Below are 25,828 nucleotides of genomic sequence, written 5' to 3'. Positions count from 1 at the left end.
GCTCCACTTGCTGACTTTGTACGTTAGCAGCCTCCACTGCTCTCAAGAAGGGCGGACACCCCAGCTCTTTGTCTGGCTCAACCCTGATGGTGTTTTACAATCTGCTGCTGTTTGCAACCAGGCTCTGTTATCGATGCCAGCACTGAGCAGTCCATCCTTTCAGGTTCCCAGGGTCTTCACCTGCACCAGGTGAACAAACTTCAAGCCCCTTGGACTCTGAAGGTGGGACTGGATGGGCGGAGTGTGTTTAAAGGCAGGTGGGTGCTGGGTATCAGCTGGCACAGTCCTTCCTCTCATGGGACAATGTTTGCCCTCCACCTTGCCCTGTAACATTCACCAGTTCTAACAAGCTCTGCCCCACTGGAGAAATGACCATGAGCCCGGAATGTCTTGTGAACCTTCCCTTTTGTGAACTCTGTGTGATACAGAATAGTTCCTTACCTGTGACGGGTGTTAGTTTACTCACAGGAAATGTGGGGAAACCAGGAGTCCTCCTTACAGTGTGGGGGGGTACCACGATGTTTCAGAAAACAATTTGTGCTCTCCCTCTCTCTGCCTGTCCCCACTGCAGGCAAGCTCACAGAGTGGGAGGGATTCTCCTAAGAACGGAGGATACCAGGTTTATAGGAGTAAGGGGCGTGAGCGAGGATTTCCAAGATCCATGCTCTGGGCAGCCCTGTGCTGCTGAGGAAGACCCGCTGAGGAGCTGGGAGGATGCAGGAAACTGCAGGGGTGAAATAGGAGGCCACCTTCTTGAGAGCAGAAAGGAAGGAAAACCTCACTTCCTCAGAGTGAGCCACCACTGTCCTTGGGTCTACAGAACTTGCCCATGCATTCCCAAGGGAGGAGACGAAAATCAGAATCTCGGTTCCACGAGCACCAGTGCTACAGACAAAATCCCGTGTGGCTCAGGTACCCACTGCTGTACAGGTGCTACCCAGAAACTCCCCAACAGCTCCAGCTGTCTAGGGACCAGAAGGCCTGGGCCAAATGCTAGCAAGGTCCAGACTTACATGCAGGGCTATTGATGCTGACCCTACTAAGTGGTTACTATTACCGATCTCATTTGACACAAGATGCAATCCGGCACAAGTAACTAACTCATTGTCACACCACCAGTAGCTTAAATCCCTGAAGGCCAGAACAGGAATGAAATACAGCAAGAGACTGAAGACCGGAAGTCTCAGGAACTGAGGCGGCCACTGTTCTAGTCTTCTCTGGCTATTTCTACATTTTCTGCCTCCTTTGTCTTCTGCTTGAGTCTGGCCAAACACAGCCACTCCAGCACCTAGTCTCTAGAGTTTTCCAGCTCAGCTGCCTTTACATAATACTTCCTGATATGTGGAATGGAGACGCTGACAGGAGAGGCTGGTAAAGCTAGCAACCGGCTCTTCAAGAAGACAGAGATAGCCAGGTGGTGGCACACACCTTTAATCCCAGCACTTGGGAGGCAGAGACAGGCGGATCTCTGTGAGTCTGAGGTCAGCCTGGTTTAGAGAGAGAGAGTTCTAGGACAGGCTCCAAAAGCTACACAGAGAAACCCTGTCTCAAAACAACAAAAAGAAGATAGAAGATGGCTCCGTTATCAAATGCTTCCTGTGCAAGCATGCAGACCGGAGTTTGATCCATGGGACACACATAAAAATGCCGAGTGTGGCCCATGGCAGCCATTCCAGAGCTGCAGAGGCAAAGAGAGGCAGATTCCTGTGCTCCAGTCAGTCAGTCCTGTCAGTGAGCCTCACAGAAGTGAGAGCGCCTGCCCCCCCCCAAAATAAAAAGACTAAGAAAGTGGACAGAGCCTGAAGAAGGGCACTCAGGGCTAGCCTTTGGCCTCCACACTGACAGACACAGGAACAGGTCATAGTTGATTACAACCCACCAACACTCCTCAGTGTGTAAATGGGAAGAGGTGTGCACCATCCATTCTTACCAGCCAGGGCAGAGAGTCACTGCACCACTGGCTATCCCCCCTCCCTGTGTGTGAGTGAGTGTGTGTGCTGACTGAGTCAGGTGGCTGCCTCTGGCCGAACAGCTGTGGATACACGAGTAATGGGGTAACATGACACAGATGCGGCTTTAGAGCCTGACACAGACATGGCTGTCTTTCTAGCATAGCTCTTTCTGGTATAGCAGGACACAAAGGTCAACCTTAGAGAAACACCCAGGACCTGTGAGGTTACCAAAAACATGGTGGTTCTGTGTGAGTCCACACCAATTCTCAGTTCAATGGTAAAACATTGATATCATATCAATATAAGTGCACCCCAGAAGGCTCGGTCCTCAAGGGTGGAGCCAGCTCCTGGGGCATGACTGTATCCTGAGGGCTCTGACCCAGGCAATGGATTCATCCATTCAGACTCATAATTTGATGGCATTTGCAGGGAGCCTGGTTGGAGGAAGCAGGTCCCGAGAGCGCTTGGATGGGCATGGTGCCTCTCTCACCTTTCTGTCTCTAGGGTGAGCACCTGTGCTCTTCCGCACCCTTCCATTGGGGATGCTCTGCCCCTGACAGACCCAGAGACAAAGAGCCAGCCAACCGTGGGCTGTGCTGCAGATAGAAACCATCAGCCCATCTCGCCTCCTTTAAACCATCTGGCATTTGTCACAGGATGAAAAAAGTCTGCAACACACACACACAAACATTTCTAACAGAGAACTAGGCCATTGCTGTGACTATCTGAGGCCTTTGGGATGGGTTTAAGGGAAGAATCTGGAAAAGTTACTAGAGGTTTCAACAAAGACTAGAATGCTATAGACAGAGCTCATGGGAAAGTCTGCTGGGAGCTTGTAAGACCAGAATAAGGACAGGACTGTGACAGCAAAACCCGGTGCTCTCTGGGTTTCAGAGTGGAACGGGCACACTGTTGGCAACTGTACTGGAGCTCACTCGTGTTACATTCAGACAGGATATGCCCATTTTTCCTCCTACATCCACACCTTTCAACACTGGTGCATGGCCCCACACAGGCCTAGAAACAATAGAAGGCATGTCTTGTTCCTGTTCCTTCCTCTGTCTCTCTGCTTCCTGGCTGCCACGGAGTGAGCATCTTCCACTAAACAGCCCTCTGTCCTCAGTGTTCAAGCCTCAGGCCCACAGTGATGGCCAAGAGCCAATGGGCTAAAACCATAAGCCAAAAGCAGTCAGTCCTCCTATGAACTGTCCCACTGACAGTCTAACACACATTCTTGCTTCCTTCCCGGGGAGATGTGCTTCAGGTAGGGGCTCTGTGATGACCCGGACCTGAGTCACCTAACTCCACTAGGTACCTCCACAGGGCCAACCTGGATAAACTTGGGGGATTCATTCCTGTATTTTCCTTCTGCTCCTCCTAGACACCAGCACACAGTCTCCGCCATGGAGGAAAGCCTACGTTTTCCTATCCCAACACTAGAACAGCTTCCATAAATGAGGCTCTTGTGACGGACGGCCAGAAGGTGGAGGGAAAACACAACCTCGTACACCCAACGCAAGTTTCAAAACTAGGAAAACTGGGTACGTGCAGCACCCCTGCCACTCAGCTTCTCTTGGGTTGCAGCAGGGCATTATGGAGCTTCCCAGCACAAAGCACGGAAGCCAACAGCAAGTGGCCACCGGCCTCCCTTTCCAATCCTGGGGCAGAGTAGTACAAAGGTGGACCAGCCCGCTCTCCCAAGGCAGCACCAAGCACTCTGTACACCGCCACCGCCCGGGTGCAGGTTCGGTTTATTCTTCTTCACATCAGAGATATACAAAGAGCAGAGGGGTTGCCTCCCTTTGGCTCTCGCCCCTCTAGTGCTCCTCATTTGTTTAGCTTCACCCCTTCTTTAATAGAGCCTAAGCTGCTCTCCTGAAGCTCCGAGGGCCACCGGCCCTCGCCTCCCTGCCACCACGATGCAGACTGAGAAGCCAACAGACCGTTTTCTCTTTTTTAATAAGGTAACTATTTCTAAATATGGTGGCCTGGAGGTCCCATAGAAAAAAAGCCAAGGGTGTTAACAGCATTGGAACAGCATATTTACAGGGTAGTAACATGCGGACGAAAAGCTACAATACTGAGTATCAGACGACGCAAGTCAAACAAAGGGATTGGGGTGGGGGGACAGGGAACCCCCAGTGGAAAAGAAACCCCAGGAAACGTTAAACTGGTAAATCAATGGCGAGTTAAGGCTTAAAAAGTGTATAAAAATAACACAGTTAATATTCAAATGGACTCCAGATACAGAATATATAGATGAGTTTTGTCTAGTTTTCTTCTTCTCTGGGGGGAGGGTGTGGAAGGGCTTCTCTGGGCTCTGTACATAGTTCCTATATACACGGACACGCATGGCTTTCGGATTGGGATGTCTGGGGGAGCCGGGGGCAGGGCCTGCTCCTGGGACCTCCTTTGGAGGATCTTATCCCTGCCGCAGGGCCCGGGGTCTGGGTTGGGGAGTCCCCTTCTGTGGCGAGAAAGACAACCCCTCCCTGGGCACTGTCCCCTTCTGGGGTGAACTCTGAAGGAGGTCTTAGCCCCAGGCCCACTCCATCCCTATCCCCCTGCCCACAGTCTGGAGTGGTGGGAGAGGTAGCCGATAGGTTTCCTGGCCAGCACCGAGGTAGACTGGGGTGTCTTCAGGGCAGCAGGGGAGGAGCCAGGTCTCACCTGGCAACACCCCCAACCCATTTCCCTGGGCTTGTCACCCAGCCGTCACTGCGCCCTTTGGTCCCGAGGCTCTCCAGACCCCTCTTGTTTCCATGCCCTGAAGCCAAGCAGCCCTGGCAGCTGCCATACCCTCGCCCAGTGAAGGCGAGGGCAAGGCTCAGGCAGTTTGAGCTGGGCAGCGGGGCTGAAGGGCTCACTCCAGCGGCCTCCTGTCTCCTCCCACCGGGGGGAGGGGCCCCTTTGAAGTCCAGAACCGCAGGCCTGAGCCTCCCCTCGAGACCTGAGGCTATGGCCAGAGAAGGTCCCACGCTGCCCTCTGGATCTCTGTATCCATCTCTCCAGTCCTTTAATTTCTCGTTCTTAGCAGCACCAACATTCTGGCCAATAAATATCCTTTTTGTTATTTCCAAAACAAACTTAAAAAAAAACAAAACAGTGAAGCAAGTGAGGGAGGGGAACAAAAGAAAATCCAACAGACAGGTTCAAAGTGCTCTGAGATCGTCTTTGGATGCCACCAGAACAGCCCATGATCTTGCATTTGGCCTGGCTGCCCAGGAGCCGAACCAGGCAGGGCTTCTGCGGACCAAGCTCTCTGGCAGGTTGGGAAGGTCATGAGAGAGCTTGGTGGTTCCTGGCTGGGTGTTGCCTAGGTCTGCGTCTGCCACGGGGGTGGGGCGGCGCCACAGGTGGGCTCAGATGAGAGAGATTCGCACCGGGATGCCGGGGGACTCCGTCCTCTGAGGTGAGTGATGGCTCACCAGGTGCTCCACCACTGTGTGTTTGGACATGTGCTTCATCAGGTAGGTCTCCTGCGGGCAGATGGGACACGGGGAAGGCGTCACAACAGAGGCTGCAGTTCCCAAAGTAGCCACCGGAGGGCAGCCCAGCTGGGGCTGCAGCCATAGCCTTGGGGCTCAGTTGGACCTGTTGAGTGAACTCTAGGGGTTCTACGGCTGCTGGGGTGAGTCCAGTTCTACACAGTGCTGACTGGAGGTGTGGGACAAGACTGATAGGCAGCTAGGCTCGCCTTCAACAGTTCCCACCCTAAATCCTGCAACCCCTAAGTACCAAGCCAGTAGCTCTTCGTCAACAGCTGTAGGGAGATGCACAGTGTGAACCCAGCCCTGCTTTCCATCATATCCTACATCCATAGCTGTATCTGGTCAGGGTTTCCTCAGGGGTGAAGCAGGGGCCTGGCTAGAGTTGAGTTCTGACATTTCTTAGCATTACAGCAGGTCTCCTCCCCCAACCTGCCCCCAAGCCTCAGTTTCCTCCAATATAAGTAGGGGCATTACCTAAAACCCTTGGCATGCAGTGAGGGACACGGCCACTCCCTCTCCAGCCTCAACATTTTATTCCAGTTGGAAGCAGGAATCCTGGCCTCTGTAAACTTCCAGTTGAACCTCTCTGGGGGTGAAGGCATACCTGAGTCATCCCCACTCCCCACTGGCTCTAAGTCTGCCTGGAGGCATCGTGACTAGATGGGTCAGGTGGCCTGGGCCGTCTGCATGCCCACATCCTCCACCGACCTTGGCCAGGAGCAAGGTAAAATGCTTTGCCCCTGGCTGCCACTCCTGGCCTCACATCTCTCGATGGGCAGTCAGCAGGGAGAGCCTCTGGATGTGGCATGGTGACACCAGCTGGAAGAAGTTGTCAGCAACAGCCAGGCCAGGACTCACTCCCCAGGGAGCACACAGCAAAGAGAAGGCGAGGGAAGCTACAGTCTAAAAGACACTGACCCAGGACAATATAGGGATCTCAGTGGAGTCTGCTCTTAAAAACAAACAAATGGAAAAACTCTGTGAGGCTGGAGAGACGGCTCAGAGGTTAAGCACACTGACTGCTCTTCTAGAGGCTCTGAGTTCAATTCCCAGCAACCACATGGTGGCTCACAACCATCTGTAATGAGATCTGGCGCCCTCTTCTGGCCTGCAGGGATACATGGAGGCAGAACACTGTATACATAAGAAATCTTTTTTTAAAAAAGATTTTATTATATTATTTATTAGGTATAAAGTGTTCTGCCTGCATGTACGCCTTCCTGACACAGAAGAGGGTACCAGGTCTCATTACAGACGGTTTTGAGCCACCATGTGGTTGCTGGGAATTGAACTCAGGACCTCTGGAAGAACAGTCAGTGCTCTTAACCTCTCAGCCATCTCTCCAGCCCATACATAAGAAATCTTAATACAAACAAACAAAAAAACAAAACAAAACCAAAAAACCTCTGTAAATAAAAACACGGCATTTAAGAGACAAACGAACACATCTGTGCTGTCTGGGTATCAGACAACAGGGCCTTTGAATAGGGATTACAAAGTATTGTGGGTATGTTTTTTAAAAGGAGGCATTGCCTTTAAAGATACAAAGTTTTGTTTTTTCATTTTTTGAGACAGGGTTTCTCTGTGTAGACCAAGCTGGTCTTCTCCTGAGTGCTGGGATTAAAGGTGCAGGCCACCACCACCTGTGCAGACTTATAAGTCTTTTTTTTTTTAAACCAACAAAACAACAGAATGTCTGGATTTTTCTTTAGAGAGCAGGGGCCGAGGAGGCTTGTCAGTGACAAGCCGACCATGGACTGACACCCCCAAATCCAAGTCAAAACAAACTTTCATCTTTCCAAACCGATTCTCTTAACTATTTTGTTACTGGGACAGAAAAAGGGTTGCCCCTCTAGTGAACATGCAGTGTCTGGAGATCTCACCTTGGGGAAGACAGATTGCTACCAGCATTCAGTGGATGGATGGTAGAGGTCACATAACTGGACACAAGAGTCCAGTCAGAGGGACTAGAACTGAGCAGCTTGGTTTTTAAACAGTAACCACAGCTTATGTGTATAATTATGTATTTGACCACGTCTCTCCCCATGAATGGTCCCTAACTTCCCTATCTGATAGGTATTTCCTGCTTCCTCAGTGCCTGCCTCAGTGGTCAGTGTACTGGCTCGCTGAAGTTCTGGTACGGGGCCAGCCGGTAGCCCTGTAAGTAGCCACTTGATAGAGGAGGAGACTGACGCTCGTGAACATTCTTGGCTATGGGGCCTGGTACCAGAACAGTTAAAGAACTAGAAACCCAAGGCCCTCTTTGGCGGGTTTTTCCCTTCCAGGAGCCATCTCTGGTCACCTTTCCTTGAAGGATGGGGGGAATCTGGCTTACTGTGCCCTCTTGTGGCGCTGGCAGGGATTGCGGCTTCCCCAAGTAGGACGGTAATCCGCATTCCGGGGCTCAGAAGAGCAGACTACCCAGGCCCCAAGCCCGCCTTTGAGGCTCGGGAACTTGGGCCAGGCAGCAGGACTCACCGAGGTGTAGGCCCGCCCACACATGCTACAGCAGTAGGCCTTAGCATGCTTGATGGCGTGGGCGGAGAGGTGGATCTGGAGGGAGGCGGAGTCTGAGTAGGCCCTGTAGCAGTTGGGACATTTGTAGGGCTTGTCCTTGTTGTGCTGGCGTTGGTGAGACTGTGAAGAGCATAGCAGGGACAGAGCATGAGGCAGCGACTCTCCCACCCAGCCCCCTTCCTGGGCCCCCTGGAAGTGGGGACACAGTGGGGCATCTGGCAGTCAGGGGGCAGGGAGACACTCACCTGGAGGTTGGAGAGCTGAGTGAAAGCCTTCTCACAGCCAGGATGTGGGCACTTGTAGGGTCTGTCGCCTGTGTGGATTCTGCAAGAGCAGGCCCAGTGAGGCAGAAGGTCTGTCACTCCCCACAGCAGCTGCAGTCCCCAGGCCCTCGCCTGGCCACCGCTAGACCTCTGCTGCCTTCCCAGCTCCCATGTCCCCATCCCCACCCCCCACCCCCCCTTTCTCTGGCAGCCCAGTGTAGGCCCCAAGCTAGAACTAGGGCCTCCAAAGCCACCAGCATCCTTCTCCGGCCTCTGCTGCTGGTCTGATCCGTTTCTCATGCCCTCAAATCCTTGTGACAACCTATGTGTCAGTGTCAGGTCTCTGTGTCCTTGGCTTCCTCCATGAAAGCAATACCTATTTGGTCTTGTCAACTGCCACCTCCTGGGTGCCTGGCACAAGTCCCGCTCAGGAGGCCTCAGACAACTGGGATGCAGACAGAGAGGGTCCCTCATCGCTACAGCTACCTACTGACATCAGAAAGAAGACTCACATCATCAGCCTCCTGCCCAAGCTGTTTCTTGAGTGGTTTTTGACTGACTAACATACAGTCCAGTAGGGACTTAGGTTCTTCTGGAGGGATACACCAAACCTCCCAAACAGCAAACTACCCCTCTGGCCTCGGTCCACCCAACTATGCCGACCGTCCAGCTTCCTTCCTGGGTTCCCAGGCTCGGCACCCCCTTCTGATTTCAGCTTTGTTATCAGCCCGGGGCTACCCCTGTGGTGTCCTGGCTCAGCAACCCCCACCATCCCCCTGTTTGTCCAGGGCAGAGTTCCCAGCCCTTCCCTCAGCTTTCCTTCACATTCTGCCTGGGGCTTTTGAGGCCTCCCCTGTCACTGCCTCCTGTACGTCCTTCTCCAGGACACACAGTCTCGAGCCTCTGAGCCGCCATCCATGCTGTTCCCTCTGTCTTTGCCCTCTGGCTGCTGGCACGTGGGTCCTTTCAATACTTGTCCCCGATATTTCAGCTCACCGTGCGTGACACACCACACCACACACACACACACACACACACACACACGCTCACAGTGAGGTCAAATGGGGTTCTCTGGGCCAAGACCTGCCTCTAACCACTAGTCTGTCTCTGTATGAGTTCCTCAGAAAGGAACTCGAGGAGACCATTTGCCACTGGACAAACGAAGGAGCAGGCTACCTTTTCCTACTATCCACAAAGCTGTTTCTGGTCCTAAATTTCATGCCATGCCTATTACCAGGATCTTGTCCCCAGCATCTCCAGCCTTGGCGCCCAGGTCTGTGAGATGGGATGCTCAGTCTAACCCCAGGAAGCCCCTCTTCAAGCACAAGGAAAGCCGGCTGAAACCGGTGCCCTGCCTGGTCCCCACCCCCATGACCCCTGCCCCATGTGGGGACTTCAAAACCAGACGTGCCCTCTTACCTAATGCTCACTGCCCCCCCAACCCAGGCCCAGAGCACCCCTCCCCCCCACCCAGAGCCTAGCTTGGTCCTTCAAGTGCCCCACTCGAATCCACTTCTGCCACCTCTGGTCTCCCTGAGTCCCAAGCTCCTCATCTCTGAAACAGGGCTAATGATGCAGATCGTGAGGAGGGAAGACTCCGCCTAAGGGGGAACCCAGTCTCCACCACACGAGGTACAGGGATTGCACCCGGGTCGCTAAGCTTGGTGGAAAGCGCCCTGACCAGCCGACCCAACTCACAGCCCCCTTTTTGTTTTATTCCTTAAGGAGGGTCTTACTCTGACCCAGGCTGGCCTGAAACTCAAGGCAATCCTCCTGCCTCAGCCTTCTAAGTGCTGGGAAGACAGACGTGAGCCCCCCCACACCCAGCTGGTTTGCATTCATCCTCAGGTACTACTGGATGGCTCTAACCACTTCGTATTTCATAATTAAAACAAGGGCAGACATAGTAAAAGTCAATATTCGTGGAGCAGGAATCCCTCCCTCTCCGTGGCTTTTTCCATTCTCTCCTATGCAGAAACACAGGGACCCCATACAAAGACTTCAGGGCCCCTCTCTGTTAAAGCATGAGCCCTTTAATGCTGAATAACTGTTCTTAATACTATAACTATTGTCATCAGACCCGAGAAAGCCAAGTACACGGTTCCCAGCTGCAGTTATCATTATATATGTACATCACATCCCACAGCCAGGGTAAGGAAAACAAACCCAGGAGACATTTTGCACCCGGCAGAAGCAAACACACACAGGTAGTGTCGCTGTCTGGCACTAGCCTCCACAAATAGACCCCGAGCCCCCTTCTGCACTGAATTCCTCCTGAAACGGCTTCACCCCTGACTTTCACACCCTGGCACCTGTAGACTCTTGGTACCGTTCAGAGTGTATCTCCTTATCACAACTGTATAATGCCCTGGCTGTGAGTCCACCATAAACAGACCACAGTGGAGAATTTCGTGCTTGCAATGCCGATACAAGCATGTGGTATGTATCATTTGCTGAGGTGACCGTCCCAAAGCTGGACTTGTGGGACAGTTTGGGAAACATCTGCTCTTCACATTTGCCTCCCTTTCAAACATGTTCTTCTGAGAGTCTCTAAACAAGAAGGTGGTCTGGGGGACAGTTCCTTCAGCTCCCAGGGCAGGCTGACACAGCTCCTTGCTGACTCTGCATCTTTTGCGTGCCCAGCACAGCTTCTGCTTTGGCTTCACCCTCCTTTACTCCCTTCGGGACAATAACACTGGGAAGACAGGTTGGTGGATTGTCAAAGGGCAGGAAGACAGGACATGGTCTCTGCAGAATGGAACCGGGTTGATTCCTTGATTTGGTGGTTGTCTAGGGGTCCTGGGGCTTAGGAGAATTATAAGCCCATCTCTTTGCTACTAGGTTAAGACATGGTAGCTTAATTGTATGTGCCAGTGCCCCGTGACTTGTAATTATCTTCTAAATGTTGACAGACTCCTCTTATGTTGTTTTTGTTTCCTGCCTATTTTAAACTCAAATCACACAAATGAGGGAAGGAAAGAGAGATTAAAAAAAAAAAAAGCCCTCAGAAATAGAAGCAATCCCCAGGGTCTGGGAATATTCTGGCAAAACAGTCCCCTTTAAGGATCAGTTAATTTTTTGTTTTGTTTTCTTGCTCACATTCTTCCTCCCTACTCACCCCTCCCACCCCATCTCTCTGTTTTGTGTGCTCATTCATTTTTGACGGGATATTAGGCTCTTTCTCTGCAGCTCTAGGCTGGCCTCATATTATGAGCAATCCTCGTGCCCCAGTCTCCTAAGAGCTGGGATTGCAAGTGTGAGCCCTCCCATAGCATCTATTTTGACTTTATTAACTTTTAAAAAATGATTTATGTTGCTCTCTCTCTCTCTGTGTGTGTGTGCGCGCGCGCGCGCGCGCGCGCACGCATGCACACGCTCACAGAGGCCAGAGGAATTGGATCCCCCTGGAGCTGGAGTTACAGGCAGTTGTGGGCCACCTGAAGAAGGTGGTGAGGATCACACTCAAGTCTCCCAGAAGAGCTGTAAGTGCTCTTAAACATCAGAGCCCCCATTGTGCCTATTTTTAACTAACGCTTCCACCATGCATTTCTGCCAACTTTGAACCAGGTGGCCTTTCTCAGGTCTAGGCCCTTAGTTCAGGATAATAAACTGTCCCAGTTTCTTCTACATGAATTCCCGGTACCCACATGAAAGCTGGATATAGCTAAGCATACACACTCATGATCCTGGGGCTGACGGTTCGGACAGAGATGAGAGGATGCTGGGCTTGGCTGGATGCCAGCCCAGCGAGACAAAGGCTGACAACGATGGGCAGGACCAGATATCCTCTGGCCACCATACTTGTGCTCATGGATGGGCATATCCATATGTGTGTATAAACCAGATACATATGCAACCCACCCTCTCATCACCCACCCATGCATGCACACAATGTCTTGGGCTGGCATGTGGCTTAGTGGTAGATGCTTGCCTAGTATGTCCAAGGCCTTGGGTTTGATCTCCCGAACCACAAACACAGACAGACAGACAGACGCACGCATGCACACACTTCTTTCTAGATGTAAAATACAGGAGCCAAGCCCTACTGTGCGCATCATGTCCTTAGTATGGTAAGTGGCATCCACAGGACCTCAGTACAAATTCTATTTTCCCTCCTGATCCTTCTGCTTCTTACAGTGGACTGAACAGAATCATGCCATCCTGTCCACAGGTCTCTGGGCCCCCTCACATTAGCCTTAAGGCTTCTGCTCTGAGAAACAGGTCAGAAACTTCTGGAATCTTCCAGAAGAATCGTAAGAGAATGGAGCCTGAGGGAGACCTGGACTAGACCTCAGTTCCCTATGCTTCGGAGCCTGGGCTTCAAATGCAATACCAGCCTGAGACCAGACACTACCTGAGTCTTTGGTCTAGATAAGGACAGCATAGCCCAGTGGACTGACAGACAGACATGGTGGTGGACTGGCAGACATGGCGTAAGAGGACAAGGAAGTACCACCAATGTGAATGAAGCTAATTTCATTGTGGTTAATTTTCATATTTTAAAGGGACCATGAGAACCACCCTCTACTTGATCTGTCTCCAACCCTTCATTTAGGAAGCTACATTTAATAAAATAGAATAAAACAGTCTCCAAATAGATGACCTGCTTCATTTAACCCTTCAAATCCATCGGGGAGAAAGGCTACAGAAATGTCACGTGCCTGTATACTAGTTCCCAAGGGAAATTTAAAATCACACCTCTCTCAAAAGCAGCACAAACGACTGACCTCCTCTTCAAACCCACACAAACAACTGCGGTGCTTTAGTGAGATCCCTCTCTGCTTGAGGGAGACCCTCCTTTTCACCGTCATTAATTCCGTAAGTAGGCTCAAAAGGAATCTGTTCTCCTTCCTAACAGAATATAATTGTCTAAATCAAATTTGTAGCTGTGACCATGCCAGCAATGTCACATTTAAAGACAAATCTCATTTAATTAGGCATGACAACCCTGATCAGAGAGTACCTCGTGAGAATGAGGCTGCCTTGGCAAAAGGCTGGACCTGTTCCACAGCTTGTGGTGCTAAAGTTCTTTTTTTTTTTTTCTTTTTACATTTTTGATTACTGTTCCGTCTTTGAGACAGGATCTCACATAGCCCAGACTGGCCTTGAACTACCTATGTAACTGAGGCTAGCCTTGAACTCACAATCCTCTGCCTCTGCTACCTGTACATTATCACCCCTTTATAATGACAAATAAAAACAAAACAAGAAACTAATCCAGGAGCCTTGACACGCTGAGACTTGATCTCCAAAAGAGGAGTATCCCCACATCACACCATCTGACAGAGGTGAGATCAGTTAGTCCTGAGTACACAGATGCCTAATAATATAAGGAAAAGTTTACATACACACAGCGATTAAAATTCTGGCCCAGGGGCTTGGCAGAGCCTCCTGGAAGCATTTTGTATCATGATTCTACAACCTATGCTACTAGCAGGTCTTTGCTTATTCATGAGTACCAGGTCTCATATACCTATGCACATCAGACCAGCCAAATTTTTAAAACTCAAGGCATGACAAAGTCAGAAAGTTACTGAAACACACTTACATAGTCAGAACTGTGCCTGAGGAGACAGAAATGGGAAATCAAGCTGACAGCATGCCCTGGGCCATGCTGTCATTCATTCTCACTATTGAACGTACATATTATGTCCCATGCCAGAGAAACACACAAGGCATTGTACCCTGGGTTAGAGAGCTCAAAGGTCACCATGACAGATAAACAACCAACATTACCTAGCTACTAGGGAGGCAGAGGTGGTAAGACAGCAAGTTCAGTGTTGGCCTGGGTATAGTACAAGTCCTTGTTTCACAAGAAAGAAGGAACTGTTAAAAGGGTTGGAATGTAGTTCCATGGTAGCTAACTTGCAAAACAACAACAAAAAACCAAAACCCAAAACCACAACAAAAGTTTACCAGGGCCAGGGATAATATGACTCAGTGGTAGAACTCTTGCCTAGCACACGCAAGGCCGTAGGTTTGATTCTCAACACCACTGGACAATTTTTCAAGGAACACTAGGAATAAACTAGTTTCCTATATATCTCTAGTCCCTTGCCAGAAAGGAAAACCTCAGCTGTCAGTAGTTACAGATTCTACAATCAAACCGTCCTTTCACTGACTTTGGTCCTGTCAACACCAGTATACACCGACCTCACTTTCAGACATGACAGTCACATAGCAAGCTGTACTTGTGGTCAGAACACATGGAAGACACTAACTACTATAATCTTCTGAACCTTTGTTTCTTTAAACGGCTCCTCTGGTCATTGTGTCTAGCCTCTACTCTTCCTCGAACATACTTTTATACCCTTAATTCTCCTTAGACAGATCGATATGCACCACCAGGCAGGGATTTTTGTCGAGTTTGTTCCTAGAATTCTTTCTGGCACAGCATAGGGGCCCAGTGTCTGTTAAATGGATGAATCCATTCTCTGTTCAAACTAGGTCCACCTATTCCACAAGTACTTAACAAATGCCTAAACACTCAGATGTGTTGCCACCCACGGGGGATACAGAAATGCAGGACACAAAGCCCTTGCTGTCCACAGCTCCCAAAACATTGAGGGAAGTACAATAACACACGGGCAAGTATGAGACAGCCCACTCCTGATTCAACTGAGACCAACGGTCCTTGGATGCTCAGGACCTACGGGCTCACAGAAGCCACACCTGAACCAGCTAAGATGGAGGAAGTAGGACCCAGGGAGGCAGAGGGAGTGGCCAGGATGTGTCAAGTGCAAAGAGCTGGAGAGGAGGAGGCGGTGCAGTCGTGAGAACAGAGCTCAGGGGCACGGAAGGGCTCCGTTCGGAAGGGCTCCGTTCGGAAGGGCTCCGTTCGTTCGGGATGGACTGAAGGTTCCGAGCAATCCAGACTTGAGCCTGGGGGCCCCAGCCGAGGCCGGGGGGGGGGGGGAGCACCTACCTGGTGTGCTGCTGTAGGTGAGAGAGCTGCCGGAAGGACTTGTCACAGTAGGAGCAGTGGTAGGGCTTGACGCCCAGGTGGATGCGCAGGTGCTGGGCCAGGTAGGAGGCGTTGGCAAAGGACTTGGAGCAGTGCGGGCACTTGTGGGGCTTGGCCTCTGTGTGCGACTTGGAGTGGATCTGCATCTCAGACTTGGTGAAAAAGGTGAGCGGGCATACCTTACACCTGCAGGCAAGAGGCAGCTTCACTCCTGGGAAGATCCCCGCCCACTCCAGCCGTCTCCAGGGAGACCTTCTCCAGCAAAGAGACCGTGTGCACGGGACAGATTCTATCTGTAGTCCAGAGGACAGGGGCCCACTTGGGAGAGACAGGGGCAAGTTCCAGCACAGGCACCTTCTAGTCTGGAGGGAGCTCTGACATCTGGGAACATCTGTAGCTGTCTGAGGAGCAGGGCTACGTACAACCACAGGGAAGCCAGGATAGGCTTTTCCCAAAACAGGCGCCCATAGGGGAGGAGGCTCTCTCAGGCTAAGTCATTCTAACCTGGCTGTGTGTTAGAATCTTCGGGAACCTTTTGACAAGTACAGGTGCCTAGCTCCCCACCTCCACCCAACTACCTCAGAGATCCAGCCCCAGCAGGAGCATGTTGTGGAAGCCCATCAGATGTTTCGCCGTGGTCCAGACAACTCTGGTGTGACGTGGTCCAGACAACTCTGGTGTGACAAGGACTGGATGGACTCTCAGCACTCCTGGGCGTTACCTGGCCTGGACCACCTCTGACAGGGCTGAACTCTCCCTGATGGCAGGGCGTTACCGGGCCTGGACCACCTCTGACAGGGCTGGCAGGTATTCTGATGGCCCCTACCCTGCTCTTTGAACCTTCCCCTGGGGCCCCACGTTCTAGCTCTAGGCACCATCTCCACCACAGCCCCACCAGACCCTCACCTGTACGTCTTGCCCTCCTTTGCCGTCTCACCAGAGGCCAGGATAGGGTAGGGGACAACAAGGACAGGGGGGGCCCCCTGGGTTCTCTGCCTTGATCTTTTTGCGGCCGCGTTCAGACTTGGGGGGGCCGAGGAGACCATGGCCCTGGATTGTCTTGATGGAGTCCAGGAGGGGGGGGCTGGTGATCCCTGAGATGAGGGTGGGGGATGAGGCGATGAGGCGGCTCTGGCTGGTGGTGGTGGGTGTGGAGGACGGGGTGCTGGTGCCGGTGCCGGAGCCTGGGGTTGACTCAGATGTGCTCACAGCCGGGGTCCGAGAGGACAGCCCCAGACCTGGGAAGACACACACAGGGGGGCAGGATGAGGGCAGCTCAGGACAAGCCACCCAGCTCTGTGACAGACGGGTCCTCTTGCCTTTCTGAGCTATTCCCAGCCATCCACTGTCACTCAGGGGAAACTAAATGAGAGTTTGCCTGTGTGTAAAGTGCCTTAGATAACTGAAGGCCAAGTAAAATTAGATTAGGAAGTCTGTTTAGGGGCTGAAGGTCTAGCTCTCTGGTGGAGTGCTGGCCCAGCACAAGGCCCTGGGTTAGAGCCCCAGCACTACAAGAAGCACTTCCACCTCCAGGAAAAGTCCCTGGTAGGCAGGCATTCACCTCCATGTTATTTATAATAGCAAAATTTCAGAGTCAACTCAACTATGCAAATTGCGGAAGGCTGGGTAAACAGTGGCTGGCCTCCTCTTCGGAACTCCCCCCTTATCTTTGTTTCAAAAGAATGATGCACGGGAAAAATCAACAGCCGATGTGCACAGTCTGTGGTGGGGGCAGGGCAAGCTTTAAAACTGATGGTTTAACTGTTTCCTGGTTCGATAGCAATGAAGTTTAAAAGAGAAAAAACCCCAAATTCTCCAGCGACAGCTCTCATCGGTTTCCTTATTTCTGCTTCTTGAGACAGGGTAGCCACTCTGGCCTTGAAGTCCTAAACTCTTGCCTCCATCTCCCGAGTGCACTACTGTGCCCAGGTGAAAAGTTATTCTTTGAAAAACTAAGGCAGAGCAGGGCAGTGGTGGCCCAGACCTTTAATCCCAGCACCCAGGAGGCAGAGGCAGGTGGATCTCTGTGAGTTCGAGGCCCTGTCTCGACAAACCAAAAAAGAAAATAAATTAAAAAAAACTAAGGCAGAAATGGAGTGATAGCTGTCTGTAATACACATGGGAAGCTGAGGTAGCGATGGCCAGTCCCAGGCCAGCCTAGACTACACAGAGAGGAGGAGGAAGGGGCTACAGACACCTACCACAGCAACTTTAGTAGATAAAATATGATGCTAGTATTTACCACCTGGTTCAGTTTTTATATCTATCTCTATATAATTTTAAATATGCCAAAATCTGTGCATTAAAAAAATACCCAGGGTTGGGGCATCGTTTGTGCCCCACAAAGGTAGCAGGAATGTACACTTACCCAGCCTCCACTGAGGACAGCATGGTAATAGATATTAATGTTTAAATGCCCATAACCTTTAACCAGGCAATTGATTCTACTTTTGGAGATCTCCATAAAGAACAATCACACATGAGCACAAGGATCTCCATGAAGGGGCTTTCCACACAAAACTTTCCCCCCACAATGCTGTAAAGTGCTTGTCCTCAACAGGGGCTGTGGGCACAACTATGGTCACCAAAACAGGAGAGCTACAATGGCAGGAACACAGAGAAATGCTAGACCGGGCACGGGGCCCATCGACCACAGAGAGCACACTCGTGCAGACATGATACTGAGTGTCAACATGGAGGCGGACCCTAGATGCTCCCGCTGGCTAATGCAGGTCTCTTTAACAAGGGAGGGGAATTTTTGGTCATGGGGGATTTTCATTCTTTGCCTATCTGCTTTGAAATTATTTGACTCTTTTACTTGATAATATCTCCCAGTTTTAAACATCTGTGATTAGAGAATAAAATAAAACAAATTACAGAGAAAACATACATAAGAATGCTAACAATAGCAGAGCTAAGCTAATTCTTTTCTCCTTTCGGGTTCTCTGAAATTTCTAAATTTTCAATAATGGCTATGCTATTACCTTTACAACAAAAGTGCAATAAAGATGTCTAGGACAGAATGGCAAATAGGAAAAAAAAAAGTTAAACCATCGACACAGCCCTGCTACAAACACGGCAAACACACGCATATTAAAAAACAAGCAAAAAATATGGAAAAGAAAAAACATGCACTAAAAAAGTCTCTAAGATTCTGGGTTAAGGTGTGGGGGGAAGAGTCTGGTTAGGCACTGGGGATTATGAGTAATTTTTTTCTCAGTTCCTCCTTTTTCCAAATTTCCCTTAATATGCTTATATTGCTTTTTTAATATTACTTTACAATGAAAAAATAAATCTAATAAAATCATAATAACGGGAGATCTGTAGAGTGCAGCTGGGGCCTGGGGAGCCTCACAAGACCCACAATTTTGGGGGCATCTCCAAGAGAACGGGGAGAAAGGCACTTGGCTGGTGGCAGAGGAGAGCCACCAAGGAAGCGACCGGCCTCGGTGGCCTCCTGAGCAAGCTTGTCCCCAGGCTCTGAAGAGGGTGACCCTTCCTGGGTGTCTCCCCCAGCACCCCAGTGTCAACCTCCTCAACACTGAGCTGATCCTCAGCTGATGTCATCCCGGGAGCACAGCCCTGGCATCTCCCATGCTCCTCCCTCTCACCCTTTACATCCTGCCCAGCATGGAGGCCTCTTCACTCTTTCTCACAGAAGCATCCCCACAGCCACCTCACTGTCCTCTCCAGAAGCTCCCCCTCTTCTGTGCTGCTCCCAGAACCCGGTTTCCACCTCATGACCAGACTAGATTTCCTACGCCGTGGCTCTCCAGTGGCCCTGGGGAGAGTCCAAACTGCTGAGTGTGGAACACAGTACCTCCTGCTTGCGCTTCTCCTCTGCCGAAAGGAGACAGAGGCTGGGCTGCATGAAGATGCTGGTCTAGTACCAAACACTCTCTGTTCTTCCACCCAGCACGGGCGCCCATCAGCAGGCTGCTCTGAGTAAGGCTGTTACTAAGCACACGCAGATGCTAACTGCAGCCACTGCCACAGCACTAATCCTCGGTCCTCCCCAGCTAAACAACCTGGCCTCTGGCCTTCTACACGCTGCTCCCTCCGTCAGGGCATCCTCCTGCTCCAACACCCTAGGCTTGCTTGAGCCTTTCCTTTTCTTCTCAACGGAAGTCGTCTGGTCTCCTGTTCAAACTTGTGGGGGTTCTGAGTCCTCTGTGGATCTCGATTTTCTAGTGAGCACCCGGCTGTTGGAAGGGATTCTCAGAGTTCAAGGTCAGAGGAAGCCTGGGGACTATGGCTAGCACCACCAGCCCCTTCGCAAGCTTCCCCTACAACCCGGGGCCCCGCCCACCCTGTTCTCACGTGGTCAGGTCCTACTCTCACCAAGTCCCATCCGCGCCAGATGCCCCAACATTCTCTGCACACCTTGCCAGCCCCGCCCACTCCACAGACCGCACCCACACTCCCCACCTCTTCCAAGCCCCGCCCATTCCACACACCACACCCACACTCCCTACCTCCTCCAGCCCCGCCCACCCATGCAGCCTACCTGTGACGGTGCTAGTGGCCGGCCGCGCGTGCAGGGCCACATCGGGCTGCGGCACAGACTGCGGGTGCAGCCCAGGCACCTGCTGCAGCTTGGGCAGCGACATGACGGCCTGGCTGCTCTCGGCGGGCGCCGGGGGCACTAACAGTGGCTGCTGTGAGGAGGCTGAGGTGGGTGGTAGGTGAGGCGGCCGAATCTTCTCGGCCATCAGCTGTTCTTTGATCTTGTTAATCAGGACCAGGTTGTCCAGCTGCAGAAGGGAGGGGGGCCAGGTTGGGGTGAGTGGGGCACACTCCGGGGCCCTCTCACTGCAAGCTGCAGCCCAAACCCCAGGCAAAGCATAGCAGCTCCAATGCGGAAGGAAGGCAGGGGAGCGTTAAGTCTTACCTGGCTGGGCATGGTGGGAGGAGGGGGCCAGAAGTAGGGGTTGTTAAATCGAGGTTCGGCCATCCTGCAGGAAGAGAGAGTGGCTGTCACTATCAGCTATGAGGTCTCCTTACCCCTTGGCCTCAAATTCCTCAGCCAAGTGGGCCTCCCTCCAGGCCCAGAGACCCACAGGTTGAAAAGTCAGGAATTCGGTGTCTCACTGGGAGGACCTCAAGGGGCAAAGGTCATATTCAGACCAGAGTGCTCCCAGTACCCCCTCCCCCATGCTGCCAGATCAGTTTCCTCCCCTAGGTTTTAGAGCCAGCCCCGTGGATCCTACATAGGACCCTCCCCTGCCCAGAAACAACCTGGAGAACCCTGGGAACAGCTTTGTAAATAGCCATGAAACAGAACCGGCTCTACCCATTTGGGATCCTTGTCCTTCTGCCTCTTCCCCGAGGGAAGACATCCTCATCAGAACACACGGGATGGGGCAAAGGTACACACTCTCTGCAGGGCACACGGTGGGACAATTTACACAGGCCCGAATAGCCTTCCCTTTGACTCCACAATTACACCGGAAGACTCGGGCACGGACAGGCGGACAGGTGCAGCATCTGACCTGGGGTGTCGGCAGGAGGCCCCCACCGTGGGCAAGTTCCATGGCAGCCTGAGGCTTTGTAGTCAGGGCAAGTCAATACGAAGGCCGGGCCCTTGACTAGCTCTGTCCTCCGAGGTGGGGAGCAGGGGGTGGGAAGGTGGGGGTGAGTTTTCTGTGACTCTAGAGTAAGTGACTTTCAGGGACTGGATGCTCAGAGGTACTCATTGCTTCCCATCCACACTGACTAAGTAATCTCTCAGAAATCACCCCTCTGCCTGGTATTGCAGCTTTAGACCAAAAAGAAATGCCTGCAACCTCGTCTGCTCTGATGAGCTTGCCACGTCCCTGCTGGAACTGTGGCAGGGCTGAGGAACAAACCCGCCACAGGCACACAATCCCGTCTGGGTGTTTTTAGGAAGAACTTTCCTGTGGATCACCTTTTGTGATCTCTACTTGATAAGCAGGGCACAAAAGGCAGCACTTATCTCTCAGTGTAGGTGAGAAAAACTGCGGCTTGCAGAGAAGGCAGAGGCTGCTAAGGTTAAGCTGGGAAGTCAGATTGCCCAAACTGCTTCCCCGGCCATTTGCTTTGTAAATTCTATCCCCAGTGGAACAGGGAAGCAAGTGGTTGCTGTGGAAGGCTTTACTCCTCACTCCTAACCTGGGGAGAGTTTGCTCTCTGTCCTCTAGGCAGGAGCAGCGGGCTGGGGAGGTGGGGTAAGCATACAGCTTCCATCCTGTCAGACCCAAGGCACGGGAGGCCCTTCCCTCTGCCCATCAAACCCCATGGCAGCCTCTCATAGACAAAAGGCTGTGTTCCACCTGCCTAGCTCCCTGACTGTCCCCAGGCCTTTGGGACTAGCCCCTGCCCCAAGAAAAACCTCAAAGCAAGACTCCAGAGAGGAGGCTGAGTTACCGGTGCCCACCTTGTACCAGGCACATTGACACTAAGAGCAGGAACTCTCACTATGCTCACTTTTAGAACGGAGGAGACAAAGCTCAGAGAGGTAGAGTGATTGACTCAAGATCACACAGCAAGTGAGCATACCACTGAACTCTACTAGCCTCAGCCTGACTCCAAGTCCTATGCATTAGTGCCAGACTGTTCCAGGAAAGGAGAGAGCCTCTGGCTGTAGGCTTGTGGAGGTGTCCTGCGTTAGGGTGGCATGATTGTGACCTCATGAGTGGACACAGGATAGAGATGGGGAGGGAGCCTGGGGCACTAAACTAAGGTAGCTTGGGGATGGGTGTACATGTGAACTGTGTAATGGAGACTAAGAGTCCAGATTCTCTGTAAGGAAAGCCCACACACTTTCCAGCTGCTCCGTTCACAAGGGGGCCTCTTGGGGATCTCTACAGACGCCCAGAAGGATGGCAAGCAGGGAAGACTTTCTGTCCCCATTCCACAGAACTCATCAGCCATTAGAAGGGAGGCCTGCTCAGGCTGCAGGGACAGGTAGCGGTAGGCCTGGATGTAGCCTCCCCCCCCCGAGCTGTTCCCATCAGTAAGGTGTGTGAGTCAGACTGCCCTGTCCCAGGACCCTGCCCACTGCACTAGGCTGCTTCCAAACAGTTCTGGGGGAAGCAATCCCTTCCTCTTCCTTTCCCTCCATGCTGATTCAAGGCCGAGACTAACCTTCCCAGATCCCAACCCAGTCAGGGAGTGGAGGGCTTGCCCAGGGTCCCATTGCTGAGATAAATGCTATCATTTACTAGCCCGCTGAGCAGCCTGGGATAGCCCTTGCCTTAGCTGCAGAAGCAGGCACACCAAGGGGAAGCTCTTTCCCCAGGCACCAGGTCTGCTCCACAGCCCTCTCCTCCCTCTCTACCCTTCTCCGGCCATGAGCCTGTCAAGGACCTTGGCCCCGGGTGTCTACTGAGCTCTCACCACTGCCTGGAACTCACTGGCCGGTGGCTGTGATGCAGGGGAGAGGCAAGGACGGGAGGCATTCGGGATAGATGGAGGAGGGCGGGGTGTAGCAATGTGGAAAAGGACCAAGGCCTTCCCAGAGCCACAGTGGTACATGACAGGGAGGCCAGCGCTAGGGCCGTGAACGCCAAGATGGACAGGGAAGATGACAAGGGGCAATGTGGCAGAGGGGATGCCAAGGTCAGGGGGAAGTATACTGCAGTAGAGGCAGAGGCCAGGTCTGCCAGGGCTGAGTGTCCGCGCTGGGTGGGCAGAGGAGACTGGTAGTCAGCTGGGGCCTTCGGCACTGGACAAAGCCCAAGACTGGGAGCCAGGCGCCACCCAACTTGACCCCGGCCCTTGCAATCCACCCATAACTGACATTTGTTTTTCTTGTTTTAAAAGGTAAAGAAAGTAAAATTGTGGATGAATGACATGTCTCTGGAGCTGTTTCACAAACACTGGACCAAACCAGGGACCAGCACTAGGGAACCCAGGGCCATTCAGAACTATCTTGTCTCCCGAATGGAGATTCACAGGAAAGAGCCCCCTCCCATGAGGCCCGCTACACATCACCAGGCCATTCCCTTGGGGCCACCTGGGTCCATGATGGGGTTCCTGGGTGTCTAGGGCTTCTTGCCTTCTTGATCTCTCACAACTCCCTGCCCAGCCCCGCCCCCCAGCAGGGGAGCAGGGTCCCCCTTTTCTTAGCAGCTCAGCACCAGTGACCTTTCTACTTGGGAGCTCTAAGTACCTAGAAGCCCGAGGCTCCACCTGCCCTTCCGTCAGGCTCTCTCAGAAGCTGCTCTGTCAGTCAGCCAGGGCTGGTCTTGACTTTCTCCCGTGGCATCACCCACCTCTGAGCAGCTCACAGGCACATAGTTACCCGCCCACCTCAGCCCAGCCACAGCTGAGATGGGTTAGGGGATGTTCCCAGACACTCCTCAATCTACCCTTGCCTGCCCAGCAGCCCTGGCTATGAGCACCTCCCTCCCACCAGGGAGCAGCAGGTTCAAATCCTAACTCCACTTCACTGAATGCGTGTCCTTGAGCAAGCCATCTGCCCAGCTTCCAAGAAAGGGATGAGCTGCCTAGAGGCTGGTGTACCTGTAGGAGTGAGCCAAGGGGGACTGGGGGGGGGGGATGAGGCCCGCCTTGAGTCTCAGAGTGAGTGGGAATCAACCAACAGACGGGGCAGGCATTTGGGTAGAAGTGTCCGTGTCAGCTAGTGTCTGTAGGTGAGCAGTGCACTGGGGTGGGGGTGTGGCCTCCCAGAGGGACTGGCACAGAGATGAGCCGGCACAGTCGACCAGGGCCTTGTACAGAGGCGGGTCCCTAGCTCTGGAACCAGGGCCTTGTACAGAGGCCGGTCCCTAGCTCTGGAACCAGGGCCTTGTACAGAGGCCGGTCCCTAGCTCTTAGGCCCAGAGTCCAGGTGTTTGCAAAAGGAGGTGGGGAGGTGGAATGTGTGATTTGTAAGACCCCTGTGACTACCAGCTATAGAAGGTTCTAGAAAGGCCGGGAGTTGGGCAGGGGAACTCCCAATCAGAGGTGTGATGCTGGGGCTGCACCCGGCCCAGAGGGGAGTGACCAAAGGGGCCTGGCTACTCGGTGGAGCTGGTGGCCAGGGAAGTGCACAGGCTGTCCCCACAGTGTGGCCCAGATCTCCGGACATCGACAGAGACAAACACAGTCAACACAACATGCAGACAGCACCAAACCCAGACAGGGGACAGACACAGACTTGTGACCACAAGCATGTACCCATGGACACAGGAAGTCAAAGCCACCAACACTAGAAGGGCAAGCATACCTCCCCCATGACACCCTCAAAGGACAGCAGTGAGGGCACTCGGGACTTTTATGAACACAATGCCTCGATCCCCAAAGAACAAGCCCCTTATTGACAGACCCGCAGCCTAGAATCACAGGTTCCTTACCTAGAGGGTCCTTTCCCACTTGGTGAACTTCTACTCATCCTTCAAGACCCAGCTCAAGTGTTCCCTCTTCTACGGAGCCTTCCCTGAACCCCCAGCAAGTCACTTCCTCTGTGTTCCCAACAGCACCTTGTATATGGGAATAACAATAACAAGAATAGTAAAACGACAGCTACTGTTGATTTCAACACCAATGTGCTGAGCATATTGTGATGCGAGTCACTGAATCTTCCCGATGACTTTGTGAAATGAGCATTTAACAGAGATACAGCTCAAAGATGTCAATCAACTTGACCAGTCACACAGCAAGTGAGTGAGGGAGTAGGATGCCCACCCAGCCCTGGCCTGGCCCTAAAGGGTCACAAGCACTCTGGTGTGGCTATTACTCCGTGGCAGGGAGAACCCAGGTAGGATGGCATCCGGTATCTCACCTGGGCCAGCAACTGACCTCAGGTGGCCACCTACAATGGTCTGGGGACTGTGACGGGATATTTACAGCCATTACTTACTTCAACAATAGACCCATGGTACAGATGAAGAAACTGAGGTCCAGAGAGGTTAAGCAACCTGGCTGAGGCTATGGAGCCAAGTACAGATTTCTAAGCAGATCCTAATGTCACTTTTTCCCAGAAGACCTCTGAGGTTAGTCTAGCAAACTCCAGAAGGAGGGGATACTGAGGGAGGGCCACACTAGGTGCCAGGCTCTGCCCCATGGGGAAAGCACAGACTTAGACCGGGAGACACAGAGGACACACAGCCCACGGTGGGTTGTCAGGGGGCCGGGGGCACTTCTACCAGGATGGAGGAAGTTGGTGTTGTCAGTTCAACAATTTAGGCCCCACCCCCAAAGCCACAGACATTTAAAACTGAGATCTGCCTTATCCCCATGGCCACATGAGAGCAGGCTTCCAACAAAGCAAACGGGTGGGGATGGGGAAGTGGGAGGAGCAGGACCCTTACAGTGGAGACTCTGTGATTATAAGGAGACTTCAGGGAGCCACACCCACAAGGGCCAGGAGCCCAGGGGGAGGTGCTAGCCTCCGAAACTTGGGGTTTTGTCTTTGTTTCTCTGATTTCCAAATTCTCAGCCATGGCATTCAGTTTCTTTTAAAATGAAAACAATAAATTTATTATTAAAAAGAAAGGAAGAAAGAAAGAGAGAGAGAAGGAAAGAAAGAAAGAAAGTGCTTGGGAGCCTAAGGGGAGAAATCGAGGAGGCTCATGGGAAAGTCAGCTCAGCTGATGGGGTTACTCCAGAACCACCAGATATCGGGTCTTTCACAGCCCCATCCTAAGACCAAGCTGAGGGAGAATGTCAGGAGGG

The 25,828-nt window shown here is 52.3% G+C and overlaps 1 protein-coding gene across 1 annotated transcript in view; it reads right to left on the bottom strand.

Annotated features, from left to right (window-relative positions):
- Nucleotides 1–3,892: 3,892 nt before the first annotated feature.
- Nucleotides 3,893–25,828, bottom strand: part of Znf362 (zinc finger protein 362) — a 31,267-nt gene continuing 9,331 nt past the window's right edge. The window contains 9 exon segments of the mRNA XM_040756590.1: nt 3,893–5,431; nt 7,922–8,080; nt 8,206–8,284; nt 15,149–15,373; nt 16,094–16,164; nt 16,166–16,425; nt 19,695–19,941; nt 20,079–20,142; nt 24,508–24,633. Of these exon segments, the coding sequence (XP_040612524.1) occupies nt 5,315–5,431; nt 7,922–8,080; nt 8,206–8,284; nt 15,149–15,373; nt 16,094–16,164; nt 16,166–16,425; nt 19,695–19,941; nt 20,079–20,142; nt 24,508–24,545 (1,260 nt within the window). The 5' untranslated portion in view covers nt 24,546–24,633 and the 3' untranslated portion in view covers nt 3,893–5,314.

The sequence above is a fragment of the Mesocricetus auratus genome, unplaced genomic scaffold, assembly GCF_017639785.1.
Source record: "Mesocricetus auratus isolate SY011 unplaced genomic scaffold, BCM_Maur_2.0 Super-Scaffold_100014, whole genome shotgun sequence".
Lineage (NCBI taxonomy): Eukaryota > Metazoa > Chordata > Mammalia > Rodentia > Cricetidae > Mesocricetus > Mesocricetus auratus.
The sequence above is the reverse complement of the archived record's forward strand: the minus strand, read 5'-3'. Positions and strand labels throughout refer to the sequence as shown.